Source organism: Strix aluco, chromosome 6 (assembly GCF_031877795.1).
Source record: "Strix aluco isolate bStrAlu1 chromosome 6, bStrAlu1.hap1, whole genome shotgun sequence".
NCBI lineage: Eukaryota > Metazoa > Chordata > Aves > Strigiformes > Strigidae > Strix > Strix aluco.
In genome coordinates this window covers 26346748-26363227 of record NC_133936.1, presented here as the reverse complement: position 1 = coordinate 26363227, position 16480 = coordinate 26346748, and the positions used below count along the sequence as shown (strand labels likewise).

At 40.0% G+C, this 16480-nt stretch overlaps 1 protein-coding gene across 2 annotated transcripts; it reads right to left on the bottom strand.

Annotated features, from left to right (window-relative positions):
- Positions 1-1629: 1629 nt before the first annotated feature.
- RBM45 (RNA binding motif protein 45) lies at positions 1630-15179 on the bottom strand. Of its 2 annotated transcripts, none has more exons than XM_074829231.1 (10): positions 14582-15179; positions 12868-12990; positions 12617-12743; positions 11042-11152; positions 10518-10697; positions 9465-9594; positions 8511-8607; positions 8017-8183; positions 6431-6627; positions 1630-1953 (listed from the first exon to the last, which is right to left on the bottom strand). In XM_074829231.1, exons 1-9 carry the CDS (start codon positions 14948-14950, stop codon positions 6435-6437), a joined length of 1497 nt encoding a protein of 498 aa, XP_074685332.1. In that variant the 5' UTR covers positions 14951-15179; the 3' UTR covers positions 1630-1953; positions 6431-6434. The 2 variants fall into 2 exon arrangements, with proteins under 2 accessions (XP_074685332.1, XP_074685335.1); XM_074829234.1 differs by having other exon boundaries at positions 8017-8180.
- Positions 15180-16480: the final 1301 nt, after the last annotated feature.

The following is a 16480-nucleotide window of genomic DNA, read 5'->3' as shown; positions in this document are numbered from 1 at the left end:
AAACTGAAGAGTTTCACCTGCAGCTTTCAGTTACTTACAACTGGAGGTATTTCCCCATACCTTCTCACTTCCTCCTTCTCTTTGAAAAAACAAACAAAACAACAAAAGGCAGCCATCTGTTGTAGATAAAAACATAGATTAAATTAATAAAGACACAAGAGAAAACCACTAATTATAAGGTGCTGTGCTTCTGCACATTCACTGAGACTCAGGGGCTTGGAACACCAGAAAGAAGGCTCCAAGAAAGGTTTCCTGGTAAGAAGTTAGCATTCTTCAAAAGAATAAGGGACTGGAGGAGCAGAAGGTGAAGACCATGGAAGCCAGGCATGACCCTGGAGCTCAGTGGGCTGCATAGAAACAAATGCCAAAGGCTGCCCAAACACTGACCAGTGGGGTCCAAGACTGGTGGCTGAGCAGCTGCACTGCACAAATGCAACTTTCGGCCCAACCCTCCTGACAGCAGTGATCTCCCTGCTGGGAAGGGAAGCAGAGGCTAAGTGAACCTAACACTGCTGGCAGGGAGTAGAGAAAAGCAGGTGAGTGCATGAAATTATAAGGTTGGGTAAAAGCTCAAATCTTATTGGTTCTTAAGTAAACCCCACTATCCAGATCTATCTACTATGGGCTGTCATTCGCCCTGTTTCCCTTGTGACCCAATCTCCCTTATCAATGTAAAGAACTCTCCCATCACATTAGAATTGCGTACACTGGGTGTGTCTGCTCTAAAACCCAGTTCACTATCCCCTGCCTGGTAACTACAGAAGTAAGAGCTGCATTCTCAGCCCTTCCCTCCTGTGAGCTAGGGATTTCTTGGAAGGAAATCTTTCTGAAGGTGCTCAGAGTCAGAGGAAGTTATAGGATGCTCCACTGTCTCTCCCCACGCCGATGATCAAGGGACCAAGATGGGACACGCTGGCATCCGAGAACATGCTTCTTCTCTAGGATGCATACAACTGAAATTTATCAGTTTTATCTGTATAAATTATTTTAATAACCAGGATATTTTCAATTTAATAAGTAGTATTTGGGAATACACAGAAAAGTATTTGGCATTTGAAATTATCTGTGCAAATACTTATTCTAACAATCTTCATATATTCTTCATCAATGCTGAAATCCTCTTCATCCTGCTGAAACACTGAATTGTCCAATTCTTTCTTAAGCAACATATGCACTGAAACCTTCTTAAGAAAACCCCACAACTGAAAAACAAAAGACAAAAAAAACCCCCACCAAGCCCTCAAAACAAAAGCACACCCCTAGACTCCATACTTTCCCCACAGTTATAATCAAAGACCTCCAGATATGAAAGGATAAATGTAAGCAGCTCTGGCAGTCTGACCCACAGTCAAATGTCCTTTCCACTAAGCAGCATACAAAGAATAATGAATACTTTTGGCCCAAATCAACAAAATACTTAAGAATATACTTGAATCATTTTCTTGATTACAGCTGTTTTCTTAAATCTAGTTTAATACTGTCAGGTTTACCTGCAGTTTTCAAAACAGTTATTTCATTTTGTTTGAATTTACTGCTGTAGTTCAGTTTTCAATGCAATTTGGATCATAAAAGATGTCTTCTATTTTAACAGTTATGATCTGAATCATTATCAATTAACCAGTCAAGCCACAAAATGCTGACTTCCTTTATTTCCCCCATCATTGTAATTTCCACCTTAGAGGAGGAATTCAGTTAAACACAAGAGAGATATTTCTGTAATACAAGATTATAGACTACTACAAGAACAACCACCAATTTACAATTTGTAATGCCTAGATAATTTTCAAAACTGCATGTCTGCATTTTCAAAACCAGAAAGTACCATATATAGAGAGAAGATCAACTAAGTAACAATTAAAAAAAAAAAAAGCTGTCACTGTCCACAGGAACCATGTCTAGTCACGTTTTCAGTCAGTCAGTCAGCTAGCTGAGGGTCATGTCATTATTTAGTTTCTGCAGAAAAAACACAAGTACAAAAATAGTATCAAAAAGCAACATATCTATTTTTATTTTAAAATATATACATTATAAAACAATCTTTACAACACCACATAAATAAGGCTTTTAATATATTTTATATATGCTTCTCTAGCTTTTAAAGAAGTACCTCTTTTTCTGAGCAGTGTGTGAAAGGCAGCAATTTTTCTGCACTATACTGTTGATACAAAATATAGTTAATGTTTTTTTTAATTCTGGACTATATTTCAACTATGATACAGTTACTTTTTTAAAACATTTTTGCACAGAAGTAAATCTTTATAAATATACATGTTAAATGCCAAAATTTTAATAAAGTTTTAACTAAAAAAAAATGAAAGGAAATAAAATCAGTGATGCAGGATTTACAGGACACAGATAATAAAAGACAACAATAACCGAGTATTTCGTCACAGAATAAATGTTTCTCAACTTAGTAACTAAATAGTTCTTGAATAACAACACAACACATTTTTCAGAAGGGGAAAAATGCAATGAATCCATTTGCTGTGGGTTAAAGCCAATCAGCAATGATTATTAAGAGCCACAGAATCCAGCCCTAGATATCCATATTTTGGATTTCTAATACAGTACTAGTTAGAAGATCTGCTTTCTAAGGGCTACTTGAAAGCTTTGTGAAAAATACTGTTTGTTTGTGGGGCGTGGGGTTTTTTTTCCACAGAATCGTCTATGTTGGAAAGGACCTTGAAGATCACCTAGTCCAACCATTAACCTAACACTGACAGTTCCCAACTCCACCATATCCCTCAGCACCATGTCGACCCTACTCTTAAACACCTCCAGGGATGGGGACTCCACCACCTCCCTGGGCAGCCCATTCCAACACCTAACAACCCGTTCTGTAAAGAAATGCTTCCTAATATCCAGTCTAAACCTTCCCTGGAGCAACTTGAGGCCATTACCTCTTGTCCTATCACTTGTTACTTCGTTAAAGAGACTCATCCCCAGTTCTCTGCAACCTCCTTTCAGGTAGTTGTAGAGGGCAATGAGGTCTCCCCTCATTTGTGGGAGCGTGGGGAGTGGTATTTAAATAGAACGAGGCTGAAATGAAGAGATCAGATTTCCACAATACATTCTTCTGAAAGTTACCAAATTCTCTTCCTCTTCTATTTTTGAGTGATATAATTTACACAACAGGCATCAGAGAACTGCAGTGAGGTTCTCATGAAATACTCCAAGCAATGCAAAAACCCGAGCAGAAAGCAGAAGCTGGTCAACACCAAGAACATTAAGATAGCTTCCGGTTTTAGCAACTGCCTAGAAGTAGGCACTGCAGTTGTCTTCTCAAGCCTACACTGATGCAAAGCAAGATAGTTTGAAGTGATTATTTCAGCCATTAATACTTACTTGGCATAAAACAGAAAGCCTCACCCCAAAAAAACCCCTTACATTAGAACTTAAAGTAGTTAAGAGAGAACTTTATTGGTCTGTATTTCTGTAATTTCTCTACTTTTAACTACTCATATAAACAATTGAATTTTCATTGACTTGTAGGAGAGCCAGAGCCTGCAAAATTCAGATGGATTACTTTAGAATATTAATATACATGTATTCAAATCCTCCTGATAAACAAAGGTTGTTGTAAGAGAGTAGATTGTTCTTATGATCAGAAGTTTACATTGCAAGAGCATTATCAGTAGCATACCATTACCAGAAAACGTTTAAGAAACAGTTTTGTAAATTAGACTAAAAAAAAGATGATTTACATAACAAAAATACTATTGGGGGAAAAAAACTTCCAAAAGTCAGATAAAAACTGCATTGAAATAATATTTTATTTAAATTGGTCAATTGAATTAAATTTATTTTCATATAGATTCTATTGAATTAATATATCTTATCACAGATTTTAAATCAGAGAACCTTGTATAGAGAGTACTATTGCAGGAATCCAGTCCCCTTGCTAGAGATAAAAGGCAAGCAATACAGCAGGTCTTTAGAAAGGATTTTATTTTAAGAGGCAATGATTTCTTTAAGTGAAAACTCATAGAAGTTTTAGCTAAGGAGATTATTTCCTCCAGCTAAAATTCAAAAAGAACAAAAGTTAATATTCTCACATCTTAGAAAAAAAAGTACTATTGCAGAGTCAGATAATTCCATCCCCTTCACATGCACCATTTAAAACTTTACTTGAAAGCAGAATATAAGCCTCTAAACTACTGCAAAATTTGTCAGTTGGTCACACAGTGGTGAGCCCGATTTAAATGAGCAAGCCCTTTTAGAAAGGAGCACAGATGGAATCTTCTTTTTATGTACCATTTTGTTTGAATTTGAGAAACTGGCTTTGCCTGTTTATCCTAAGCTAAGACAGCCTGCTAAGAGACTCTGAATCAGGAACCTGATGTACAGGATGTAACAAGATGTAACACAGAAAATTCAGAAAGCTCTTCTACCTGTGTTATCACACAGGCACAGCAGACAAAAGGCTAACCAAAGGGAAAATATTCAGCAGTCACTTGCACCAGAACTACAAGTAATCTGTCCAAGACAGATTTAGGGTGCCCATCTTTTTTCAAAGAATAAAGAGTACTAGTTTTAGTTTGTTCATTTACAGGAGTGCAAAAACCTAGGAAAAGACAAAGAGCTTTGCTGTAAACTTGCATGTGTAAAAGGGTTTTCTTCAAATATAACCTTATTTCTCCAGTTTTCTAATTAGGTAAAATGGCACAACAGCAAATGTGTATGTCTTACCCTTACCTTGTAAGGGAGTTGAGGTTTCTAAATAGTCAATAATAGGTATATATTAGAATTTTTGAACTTAATTAGAAATATAAATTAAGTTTTAGCCTTTTGAAAATACCATTTGGTGACCAACTTCACCTTTTGTCAGCAGGAGACCTTAAAGAATCTTCTCAAAAATCACACTGGAAAAATGTGTGCTTGTGTATGTGTACACACATGTGCATGTTGTGTGTGAATAAAATCAGTTCTAGATTGACAATCAGAAGAAGAGAACCTCCCTGCCTTCTGACTGTTATCTTTCTTAAAAAACAAAGAAAAAGTAAGGATAAATCATCTTTCTAATTTTGGATGCATACAGTATCTACACTTTAGTCAAGGCAAAGCTGGTATTACATTATACTTTACATCACAGTTTCTCCTGTAGTGACCAAGAGGCTGGCCTTTTATTATTGGAGGCCACAATAAAAACAAACAAAACCTTTGTACAAAGATAAGAGCATGGGTACAAGTTACTTAAAAATGCATTCGTCAGAGCTGCTTGTAAAAAAAAAGTTTCAAATGAGTTTTAGCTACAATTCAATGCAGAAAAAGCAAGCTAGAAATCCATTTTTTTAAAAAGCAAGTTGTGTACAAAGACTAAGGCCACCTTAGTAACTGCTGCTTATCAGAACAACATGAAAGTCCTTAGGAAAAAAAGGAGGGAGAGAACACTGTGGGCAAAACCTTTCCGGTCTTTGCAACTCCTGGGTCACAAAGAGTACCTACACAAAGAAAGATACAAAGAGAGAAGCTTAGAAGTAAAATATTTATGTGAAGAGAGTCAGGATTTCATGTGTTGTTTTCTTAACGAGTTAAAGCAAAACTGCATGTCCCCTATAAAGATAATACAGCTACTGAATTTATTTGGAAGCTACAATAATATTTGGCAGTTATTTTGTAGAAAACAGGGTTTAGCCTTTCCTCTGCCAACTCTAATCCTTTTTTGGTAATAATTCTAATGTTAAAAAAAAATTTAAATTCTATCATTTGAATCAAACCAATATGTTAAAAGAACAAGTGAATTTTGATCCCTGAAGTCTGTAAAACCTCTCTAGGAGCTCAGCCAGCTTTCACAGGCCATAAGCATCAACTAATAAATTCACTAACTAATTATCTTAAACATACACCACAGCAGGCTCTGCAATATTCTCTTCACTGTCACACATTCCAGCTACACCTGATTTCTGAGAATCCAGATGACCCAAATATCCCAAACAGTCAGTGTCACCTGACAGCCTTCCCTGTCCTTCCCATGTCCTTTTTTTATTTATCCCTTCCCTCCTCTGCCCTTCAAGGGCTGAACTCTGCATCTTTATCCAACACCATTGTGAGGGCATGTGTTTTTAATGAAAGAAAGACACACACAAACTGATCTCAGTTCCATTGTTTATTTTCACATACTCTTTTCAATGTTAACTGATATTCTTATGTACATAAAGTGAACATCCAGACTGGTTCATATTTGTTCAAAAATTATAAAAATAGATTTTTATGAAAATAAAGTGTACGTGTGCATATATAAACATACACACCCATATATACATATATGTAAACACACACGTATCACAAATTTCAAGTTGTTAGCTAAAACTAGATTTAAAATTTATCATTATACGTTGATGTCTAACTTCAAAATAGTTTGCCTATCACTATTTCAAGTAGTTGAACTTCAGTTTAAGTAACAGCTCAGTTTAAGTAACTGGGTACTCACCCGATCAGTAAGTTCTCTGACGTTTGTTAGATTCTTCCGTAGGCGAGTCTGCCAACCTTACTTTAAGCCTGACACCATTCACAATCTTGCCATGTAACGCAGTTATGGCATCACTGGCACTTGCTCTGTCTGCAAATTTTGCATAGCCCACGTTTTTTCCAGCCACAAGGTAAACTTTTATCAAGTGTCCAAAACGACTGGGGGGAAAAAGAAAAGAAGAAAACAAAGATGATTTACAGGTTTTGCTGCAAGATAGATACCTGTTATCCAAACTGAAGTATGTCTGATTTGGTAGCTGCAAAAACTATATTCTCATATGTATGCTATATTTTCTTGTGCTGCCTCTTCCAAACTTCCACTTTTCATATTCTCTTCTCTAGAATTCCAGCCAATTTCAGAAATAAAACCAACAGTTCATAGGCAATGTTTTCTATGGAATATTACAGTAGAACCACAAGCACCAGTGATTGATCTCTTATTTAAAAGAACATGTAAAGCTAATCAATACCATAGTCCCCAAACACTAAACAGCACTCCAAAAAAACCCCGAAAACCAAAAGAACAAAAAACCCCAAGCAAACCAAAAAGAACACACATGAACCAGCAGATAATTTAGAGGCTAAACTTTTATCTCACTTAAATGAACTTGCTTGGTTGTGATTCATCTTTGAAAAAGTCTCACTGAAGTGACTCAGAAAGCAATCACTAAAGTTTTAGGAAAAGACCCAGATTTCCAAGTCCTCAGGAGATTCTTAGACAGTTCCTTAAAAAGGATTTTAAAAAAATAAAGTCTTCTGGCTTTATACTGAAGCTATACAAGTGTCAAGACTAGGGTGCATAGCCTTTTTTTTTCAGTATATCAAATAGGTATCATTTTCAATTCCACACAAGTGTATACTGTTTCTTTTCTTCTCATGCTGCTTTGAAAATGTTTTGGCTTTCCAAAGATGTATTGCAAATGCCAGCTATTAGAAAAGCAAAATGTCTTTTTCTTCAAGAGAATACTAAAAATAAATAATATAAAATACCCGAGAACAGCTGAACTACAGATTTATTTTAAAGATGGCAAAAATTGTCTCCCAAGTCTTTGCTCCTCATAGGGAGGTAGTGTGAAAGGATGGTTGAAATAGTATCAGTAAGATGCAAACGATAAAAATGTCTCAGGATATATCAGAAAAAAAACTCCCTATACTTGCTCCCCTAAGTTACTGTGGAAGTTTATCAAAAGACTTAAATTCCTTACAGATGTACAACAAAATGCCAAATAAATTAGGCCATAAGAACCAGAAGTACTACATTTTTTTGGTTAAAAAAATGTTAAGAGACTAGACATTTTACTTCAGATTACATTAATCAATAATAAAGCTGCTGTACTGATGACATTGCATCTATGCTTCAAGGTGAATTCCATTACATAATTGTTTCAAAAAGCAACTGTCACCTATTGATCACTTGTTACTTATTGATCATTGTGCCCTGTCTTTTCTGGGAAGAGTTTTCATGATGACAATCTTCATTTTCAACATTTATTTTAAATATTTCATGGTTATTTTTTCGGTTAGAGAACACTTATTCATATGTCTTACCAGAACACATCCTCCAATACATTTACAGGTAAAGGGTGGGGATGAAAAAGTATGAAAAGCCTTTCCTTCACAGAAGTGTCAGGTGGAACCTTTTTTTTGTGTGGTGGAAGTATGGCATCTGTTTGGGGTTGAAGTAACTGTGAGCCAGAAGTTCCTCCAAATGCCTGCTGAAACAGGGGGAAAAAAAGGCAAGTATAAATTAACTGATGAAGGGGGAAGTCATTACACCTTATTTACAATTTTTGTTCCATCACAGGACTCAAGTTCTCATCTTATTTCTTTACTTTGGTTATTTCATTAAATTGGACAATAAATCCAAGTAAGATCAACAACTTTATAGGGAATAAAAAAGTACAAACCAACCAGAGGTACATCTTAAAAACGTAACATCTAGAACAGTTACAGAGAAAGGGAGCAGTGTTCTTTATTGACATATCTGAAGTTTCTTACAACAATTCAGAAGAATATTAACAGCATCCATTATATTAACTTACAGAAGGTGTCCTATACTGTTGAACAACTGCACTGTTATTCCGCAACACTGATGACACATGTGCTGTTACCAGCTGTGTTGCCATTTTTCTGATGAGGCTGAAAGCAGAAGTGAGAATAAACTCTTTTAGAAGAAAGAGCTAAGTTACATTAATCTTAAATACAGCAAGAGAAGAGTCTTAATGCACATCTAAAAATATCTCTGGAAATCTGTAAACTCATGTAGATAACGAAAATCAAGTCAGGCTTTCATAACACTCTAGACATGATCTGACAGTATGCACACTAGCTGCAACTCACTGAAAACACTCATACATTTCTACATATAGAGATACAAAACTCTGCTTTTTTTAATACTCTAGGGGAAATGAACTAGATTCATTTAGGATGAAACCAAGCCAAAATATTCACTGCAGGAGCGCACCTAAGCTGCTCCAACTCGTAATGGGCATTCAAATCACAGGAACAGATTAGAGATAGTCAAAGTAAAACCTGACGATCTCCATACAGTAGGGATATTGCATCCTCAGCATCCAACGGTTTTACTCTATATATGTGCTTCACAAGGTTACTATCTGCAGAACTGCAAACACAACCAAGAGATCAAGGAGATAAATCTGGTTTTAAATCATAAACCTCATCAAAAACACTGCTACATATTAACAGAGGCATTTACAAAGGTTCTTGCCAAATATTTTCCAATGTATTTTAAGAATATGTATTTTAAGCTTTTATCAGAGACTAATAAGTTTCAAAAGGCTTATTCTAAACTATTTTAAAAAAAAACCAACCGAAACACCTACATTTCAGAAAATACTATCAGAAAATACAAGTATGAAGGAAGATCACAGTGACATTGCTGTTACTTATGTTAAAAATGTACTTATTTATTTATTTTAAAATTTGCTCTCCAGAACACAACTTACAACTTTCTATCTCTATGTATGGCTACTTACTCTGAGCTATCACTCCCATCTTCTAGGAAAATGACAGTTAATCGATTTCCAGGAGGATACTCAAAACCATGTAATTTATACTTGGCATATATAGCTGATGCAGCAGTACTGTACTGAATCACAGCATATCCTACAAATACAGTGCACAGTTTCAGTACGATATGGGTAAGTCCTAAGAACAAGCTACACTCATATAAAGCAATATGATTAAACTGCACATTAGTCATGGATGATACAAAATTCTTAAAGTCTTTTTACCACACATTACGTTACTTAATAGCAACATCAAGCAGTATTTGTGAAGAAAACTTCGGTGGAATTAGCTAGTGACAGATCAGCTATATTTATGCTAAGTTGAAAAGCTGCTAATAAAGCAACACAAGTAAAAACATGTCTTCTTCCCTAACCCTGAATTAGAAACAACAAACATACATAGTTTCATTTAAGAATGCAATTATCCCATCAACCCTGAATCTCAAGTATTGTTAAATTGTATTTTCACTCTCTGACTCATTTCCATTTCAAGCTTCTTGGAGAAGAGACCTCTTCCACATTTTTCTCAGCAACAGCAAAACAAGACTGAAATCAAAACAATCCTTCCAACACAAAACATGATTTGTTTTGGAATGATTTAATGCAGTTCACTCATGTCAGCTTCTACACACACACACTTAGTTCAAGATGAAAATTCAAAAGATCTGTTTAGGGAACATTTAACCTATATGTCTAATAATTTTTGAAACTTTTTCTCCATTTATTCTGCCCAAAACTATTAACTTAATTTGACCAAATCCCACTTCTCATGGTTTTGATTCTGTCCTTCTTGAGATTCTGTTATCTGAAAATAAAGGTGTTTAACTATCTGTAAACAGGGGTTTAAACAAAACTGAATTTTTGGGTTTATGCATCAGTGAGAGCATCAACCATTGATACATAAAACATTAATTCTTTTCAATGTACCGTATTTTGCAATACAAATGAACTGTAGTACAAATAAAAGGCATTCCCTTCAGACAAAGGAAAAAAAAAAAAAGTTTCTGCACTTTTACTTACCACTATTGGTATGAGGATCTCTCTGAACATCACAATATTCCAGTCCTGGAACTATATCAAAGAGGGCAAACAGCTGCTCTTGGATAAAGGGAAGCCGTGATACCACTGACAGACGTTTGGAGACTGACTCTTGAATTCTGCTCTCATTTTTTTCAAAACTACAAAACTCTGGCTGCCCACCTCAAGAATCAACATAAAAATAATTTGAGTCATCACGCTAGCATGACTTCATTTCATACCTATTTTTCATTCAACTTTTAGAAGTAATCTAAGTCAATTATATACTAAGGGTAACGTGTTTATTTCATCAGTGCAGGTCACAAAATAATCGGCCAACTAGAGTAAAAGCAAGACATAAAAACATAGAAACAAAATGCCTCGCTCACTTCGAACTCCAACATTCAATCTACTACTTAGATGTTGACCTAAGCCTCCGTTAGCTTCCCTTCTTCCAAACTGCATTCTTACTTTGTGACCATGCTCAAGACTACAAATCATTTTTCGTATAAAAAGCTGTGACTTACAAAATGGAAGTGTATTTCCTCTTGGTTCTTGCTTCATGTTATTGCTATAATAATCATGTTCAAAAGACTCAGATGACTTATTTTTAGGTTCAGCCAAAATGGCCCTGTAGCCTGAAAGAAACAGCCACACATGTAGCAACAACTCAACACATCTAAATTATCTGATCAGATCTGCATTCTCCAAGTACTGTATTTAGAAATTCAGAAAATCCAGTAAGTGCTGGCTTTAGGAAAATAACTAATCTGTAACTCTTGCAGTCTGCCATAATAATTGGGTGGAAGTTATCAACTTACACAGAGAACTACTCCTAGTCACAAGTTAAGCACAACAGAGCCTATTTGCTGTAACTGAGCACTGGCACAGGCTGTTCAGAGGGGTCATGGTGTCTCCATCCTTGGACATATTCAAAAGCCATCTGGACATGGTCCTGGGCAACCATGGCGCCCAGGTGACCATGCTTGAGCAGAGGGGTTGGGCAAGATGACCTCCAGAGGTCCCTTCCGACTTCAAGCATTCTGTGATACTTGGCAGGATTCAGAGATGCTCCACAGGCAATCACCTGAACTTCCACACTATAACAGCAGTTTATGTATGTTTTGCATTGATCTAGACTTTGCTTTTATGAAAGAAATAGATATTACTCTCAAGCTATCCAACAAATCCCATTTTAACCTCACAGCAAAAAGGAAATAAAATGTAACTGCTAAGTAATCTCAGACTCATATTCCTATGCAAGAATTGTCACAAATACAATTTTTATAGAACTATTTATGACAGATATGATGTAGAACCGCCACATACATTACTGGAGAAAAAAAAGAAAAAAACACCACACAAGAACAACAAAAAACCAATCACACCCACACACCAAGTTGTTTTGTATTTGCAATTAAGTGAACATTGAACAGGGGGTTGGATTAGAAGGCTGCTGTTAGGTTTCCCCTGAAGCCTTTCTTCTCCTGGATGAGCAAGCCCAGTTCCCTCCGTCTCTCCTCATAAGTCATGTGCTTCAGCCCCTGACGACCTTGGTGGCCCTTCCACCAGACTCACTCAAGTTCTTTAATACCTCTTTGGTACTACAGCGTAAGTGACAAATGGTTGGTCATAAAGCATACAAAGTCTTTCATTCTGTAACAGGTTAATCATGACATTAAATGAAAACAAAACAAGCCACCAAACTTCAATTAGGATTAATTTGTTCTTAAATAAGTGTAATCACAACAGCAGCCCTATGGATTATCAAATATATTTTTGATTAAAAATGAATATTCCCAGGGATAGATTAAAAAGAGGTTTTCCTGTGTATGAAGCCTACATTACAGGCCAACAACAACGCACAAAAGAAAACTCTGTATCCATTTCCAAACTCTTTTCACTGATCTTACTTGCAATTTGGTCCTGCAAGAATGAAGTCAGGTGACTGTTCTCAGTGAATGTTAATAATACTATTTTTTTATTTGCAGTGGAACTTTATCTTATCATAAATAATTTACCTACAACTAAAAATTAAAGGAACATTAACGACAATACACACTTATCGTGAAACACTTGAAAGAATGCAGTCAGATTCTTACTTCGATCACACTCTTCAATTGCTCGGGCAGCTTGCGATGGTTTTAAATACCTCACATAGCCCAAACCTTTACTTTCTCCAGTAGTCTTGTTTTTAATAATGCTGCAATATTCAATGTCTCCATACATCTAGAACAATTAAAAAGCGTATTAATTTACAATAGTTGAAAATGCATTAAAGTTCCATGCATTAAGCCCTTCTGACAAGACAAAGGCAATTTAAAATAATAATTAACAAATAGCAAATCAGTACCTTAAACTTCTCACGCAGATCTTCCTCTGTATAGGACTTTGGTATCATAACAAAGATTCGTGTAAGCTCTTCATCTTCAACATCTCGGTGGCTTCCAGAAGCTCTTGACTGTGCAATAAATACCTAATGAAATAATTACATAGACAGTAATTACTGGATAGAACAGGTCTTAACCACATATCAACAAGCAAGAAAAATAGTTTGTTTTAACAAGCTTTTGTATTTGTCTTTCACATAAGCTAGCTTTCCTAACATGGAAAAAAAGAACGTCACAGATGCATCTAAGATCAGAGATAAGACCTCCAAATATAATACACCCCAAATGGTTTCCCAAACAGGACAGAAGCCAGCAGAAGTTCTCACTGGGGATAATGAAGAATGGTCAGGAATATCGAAGCCTGATTCAGCAGCACTGCCAATGCCACAGGTCACACATGAGACAGGAAAAAAACCGCATTACCTCAACGGGCCTAGTATAGCAGTAGTAACAAAAAAATAAGCAAGCAAACAAATAAAAAAGCCTAGCAGCTTATTAAAACCTTGCTACTGCAGTTCACTGCTCAGCTGGGCTGAAGCCTGCAGGTCTAGTGCTCTGTGAACGTTCATAACTTCTCACATCTATAACTGTTAAAGCCCTTTTTAATTCCTGAAACAAACTTCATCTCAGAAGTGCACCCCAGAAGACAACCAGGAAAAAAAAAAAAAAAAACACAAACAACCCACAAACAAGCAAAAAAACCCAAACCAAGGAAATTTAAAAAATACAAACAATCTTCAAAGTAAGCCTTTTATGCAAAAGCAGCAACTGATTTCACAGAGCTCTTAAAATTATTTTTCTAATGGTCATGCAGGAGAGTAAGGAATACAACTCTGATCTTTCAGCTTCCAATGTCAAGTTCTTCAGAAAATATCTTACTGACTCAATTGCATTTTCAAAGGAAACACATAGAACCTTCTTTCACTGTTTAAGGTCATTCATATCTTCTTAGTACTCAGGGAATACAAAAACAATTCAAGAGGCTGAGAGCTGCCAGCCCTTTCCATAGATAAAGCATCATTATTTTGGAAAAACTGTACCCAAGCTACGAAACCCGTATGAAATATACTTTCAAAGTCAGGTCTATTTATTCACATCGATCCTGCTTACAACACTTGCACTGTTTTAGAATATTTCACAGACTCCCTCAAGGTTACCAAAAAAAAACCCCAACAAACCCAAACCACAACAAGACCCAAAACAAACAAACCAACCAACCTAGTTTCCAGGTCCTGCATTTTCCCCGGGCCTGTTGCAGCTTATGCCACGGGTGGGAACTTCAGGCAAGGGTGGGACCCGCTGCATCTCCCCGCGAAGAGCCCGCCAGCCCCGCCGCCGCAGCCGCCCCGGAAGGCCGAGAGCGCCAGCGCGGCGGGAAGGCCCCGGGGAGCGGGAGCGGGCCCCGCGCGGCCGGCGGCGGCTCGCTGCCAGTCCGCCAGGGCAGCTCCGGGCGGGCCTCCGCCGCCCCCCGCCCCGCCGAGGGGCTTCCCCTCGCCCCGCGTAGGCCAGCGCCACGTTCAAGCGGCAAGCTCGGGGCGCAGCGGCCGCGGCCTGCCGCCCTCCGCGGCCGCCATGCTGGAAGAGAGCGGGGGAACCCCCCGCCGGGCCCCGCTCGCTCGCCCCCCGCCCGGCCCGGCTCGCCGGCAGGAAGGGGCCGGCGCGGCCCGGCGGCGGTACCTTGATGGGCTTGGTGTCGGGGACCAGGCTGCGGCCGTGCATCTCCTCCATGGCCCGGCAGGCCTGCGAGCTGCGGGCGAACTTGATGAAGGCGATGCCGCGGGACTCGTTGGTGCGCTTGTCCCGCAGCAGCCAGATGTTCTGGATGTCCCCGAAGGGGGCGAAGCGCTCGCGGATCACCGCCTCCCCGGTGTCCTTGCCCAGCACCACGAAGACGCGGCTGTTGGGCGGCTCGTCCAGGCACTCGGCCGAGAGGCGGAAGCCGCTACCCTCCTCCATGGCGGGCTCCCGGGCCGCTGGCGACCGCTGGCTTTTCTCGGGGGCCGGCGGGGAACGGCCACAGTGCCCTTTCCGCCGGGGAGACAGCATGTCCTTCCCCCCCCGCCCCGGCCGCGCCCCTCCCGCCTCTCCGCGCCCAGTCAGGGCCGCGGCCTTGCCTGCGGCGGGCGGGGCTCCCCGGCCGCCCCACGCCGGGCTTCAGCGCCGGCTGCGGAGCGTCGCCGTGGGCCGGCCTGCGCGGCGCACCCCGCTCCCCGGGGAGGGAGTACCCCGTGCGGCGGGAGCGTCGCCGGGCCTGCCCGGGGCACCGGCGTGGCTCCCCCGTGGGAGACAGCACTTGCTCCCCGGGCGCGGCGGCGGCGGGCGGGTGGGAAGGGCTAAGCAGAAACGAATCGAGGAGAGGCGCTCCCGGGCTCCCCGCTCCGGACGGGAGGAGCCTCCGGAGGGCAGCGGGGCCAAGCCCCGGCTCAGGCAGGGCCACCTGCAGCCGGCTGCCCCGGGCCGAGTCCCGGCGGCTTTTGAATGTCTCCAGGGAGGGAGACTCCACCACCTCTCTGGGTAACCCGCGCAGCGCTCAGTCACCCTCGCTGGAAAAAAAGTGTTTCCTGATGTTCGGAGGGAACCTCCTGTCTTTCAGTTTGTGCCCTTCGTCACTGGTCCTGTCACTGGGCACCACTGAGAAGAGTCTGGATCCGTTTTCTTCATTCCATCCCTTTATCTATTTATACGCACTGATGGGATCCCCCTGAGCCTTCTCTTCTCTGCTAAAGAGTCCCAAGTCTCTCAGCCTTTCCTCATATGAGAGATGCTCCAGCCCCTTAGTCCTTTGTGGCCCTTTGCTGGACTCTCTCCATTATGTCTGTGTCTCTCTCATACTGGGGAGCCCAGAGGTGGACATGGTACTCCAGGTGTGGCCTCACCAGTCCTGAGTAGAGGAGAGGTGTCATCCTTGTCTTGCTGGTGACATTTCTCCTAATGTAGCCCAGGATACCAGTAGCCTTCTTTGCAACAATGGCACTTTGCTGGCTCACGTTCACCTTGGTGTCTATCACGATGCCCAAGTCCTTTTCTGCAAAGCTGCTTTCAGGCAGTCACCCCCCCAGCATGTACTGGTGCGTGGGGTTGTTCCTACCCAAGTGAAGGATGCTGCACCTTCCCCTGTCCCTTTTTAAACTTCTTGATGCTCCTGTCAGACCATTCTCCAGCCTCTCTAGTCCGTGGCAACATGGCCGTTTGGTGTATTGACCACTCCTCCCAGATTTGTACCCTGTGTCAATATTTCCCTAACATACTCACTTTTGCTGCAATAATTTATTCTTAAAGGGCCTCCTTCAACCAGAGACTCACTATATTACATGGTGACCCACCTCCTTTGAAACAGCACTGGTGTCATAGAGCTCCTCCATGAAGAAACCATTTTCAAGGCCTTTGCTGATACAGGCAACAGTTGGGCTTAACGTGCATCTTGTGAACTCTGAGAACACAGAGACCCAGGGAACTTGATGTATTTCATGGGAAACAAACACAAAAAATACCCAGGAAAAATAACTATCTGTAGGAAAATAAGCACACAGCAGTGACGGGTGGCTCGCTGGGCCTAGGAGGGGTGGCTGGTGCCCG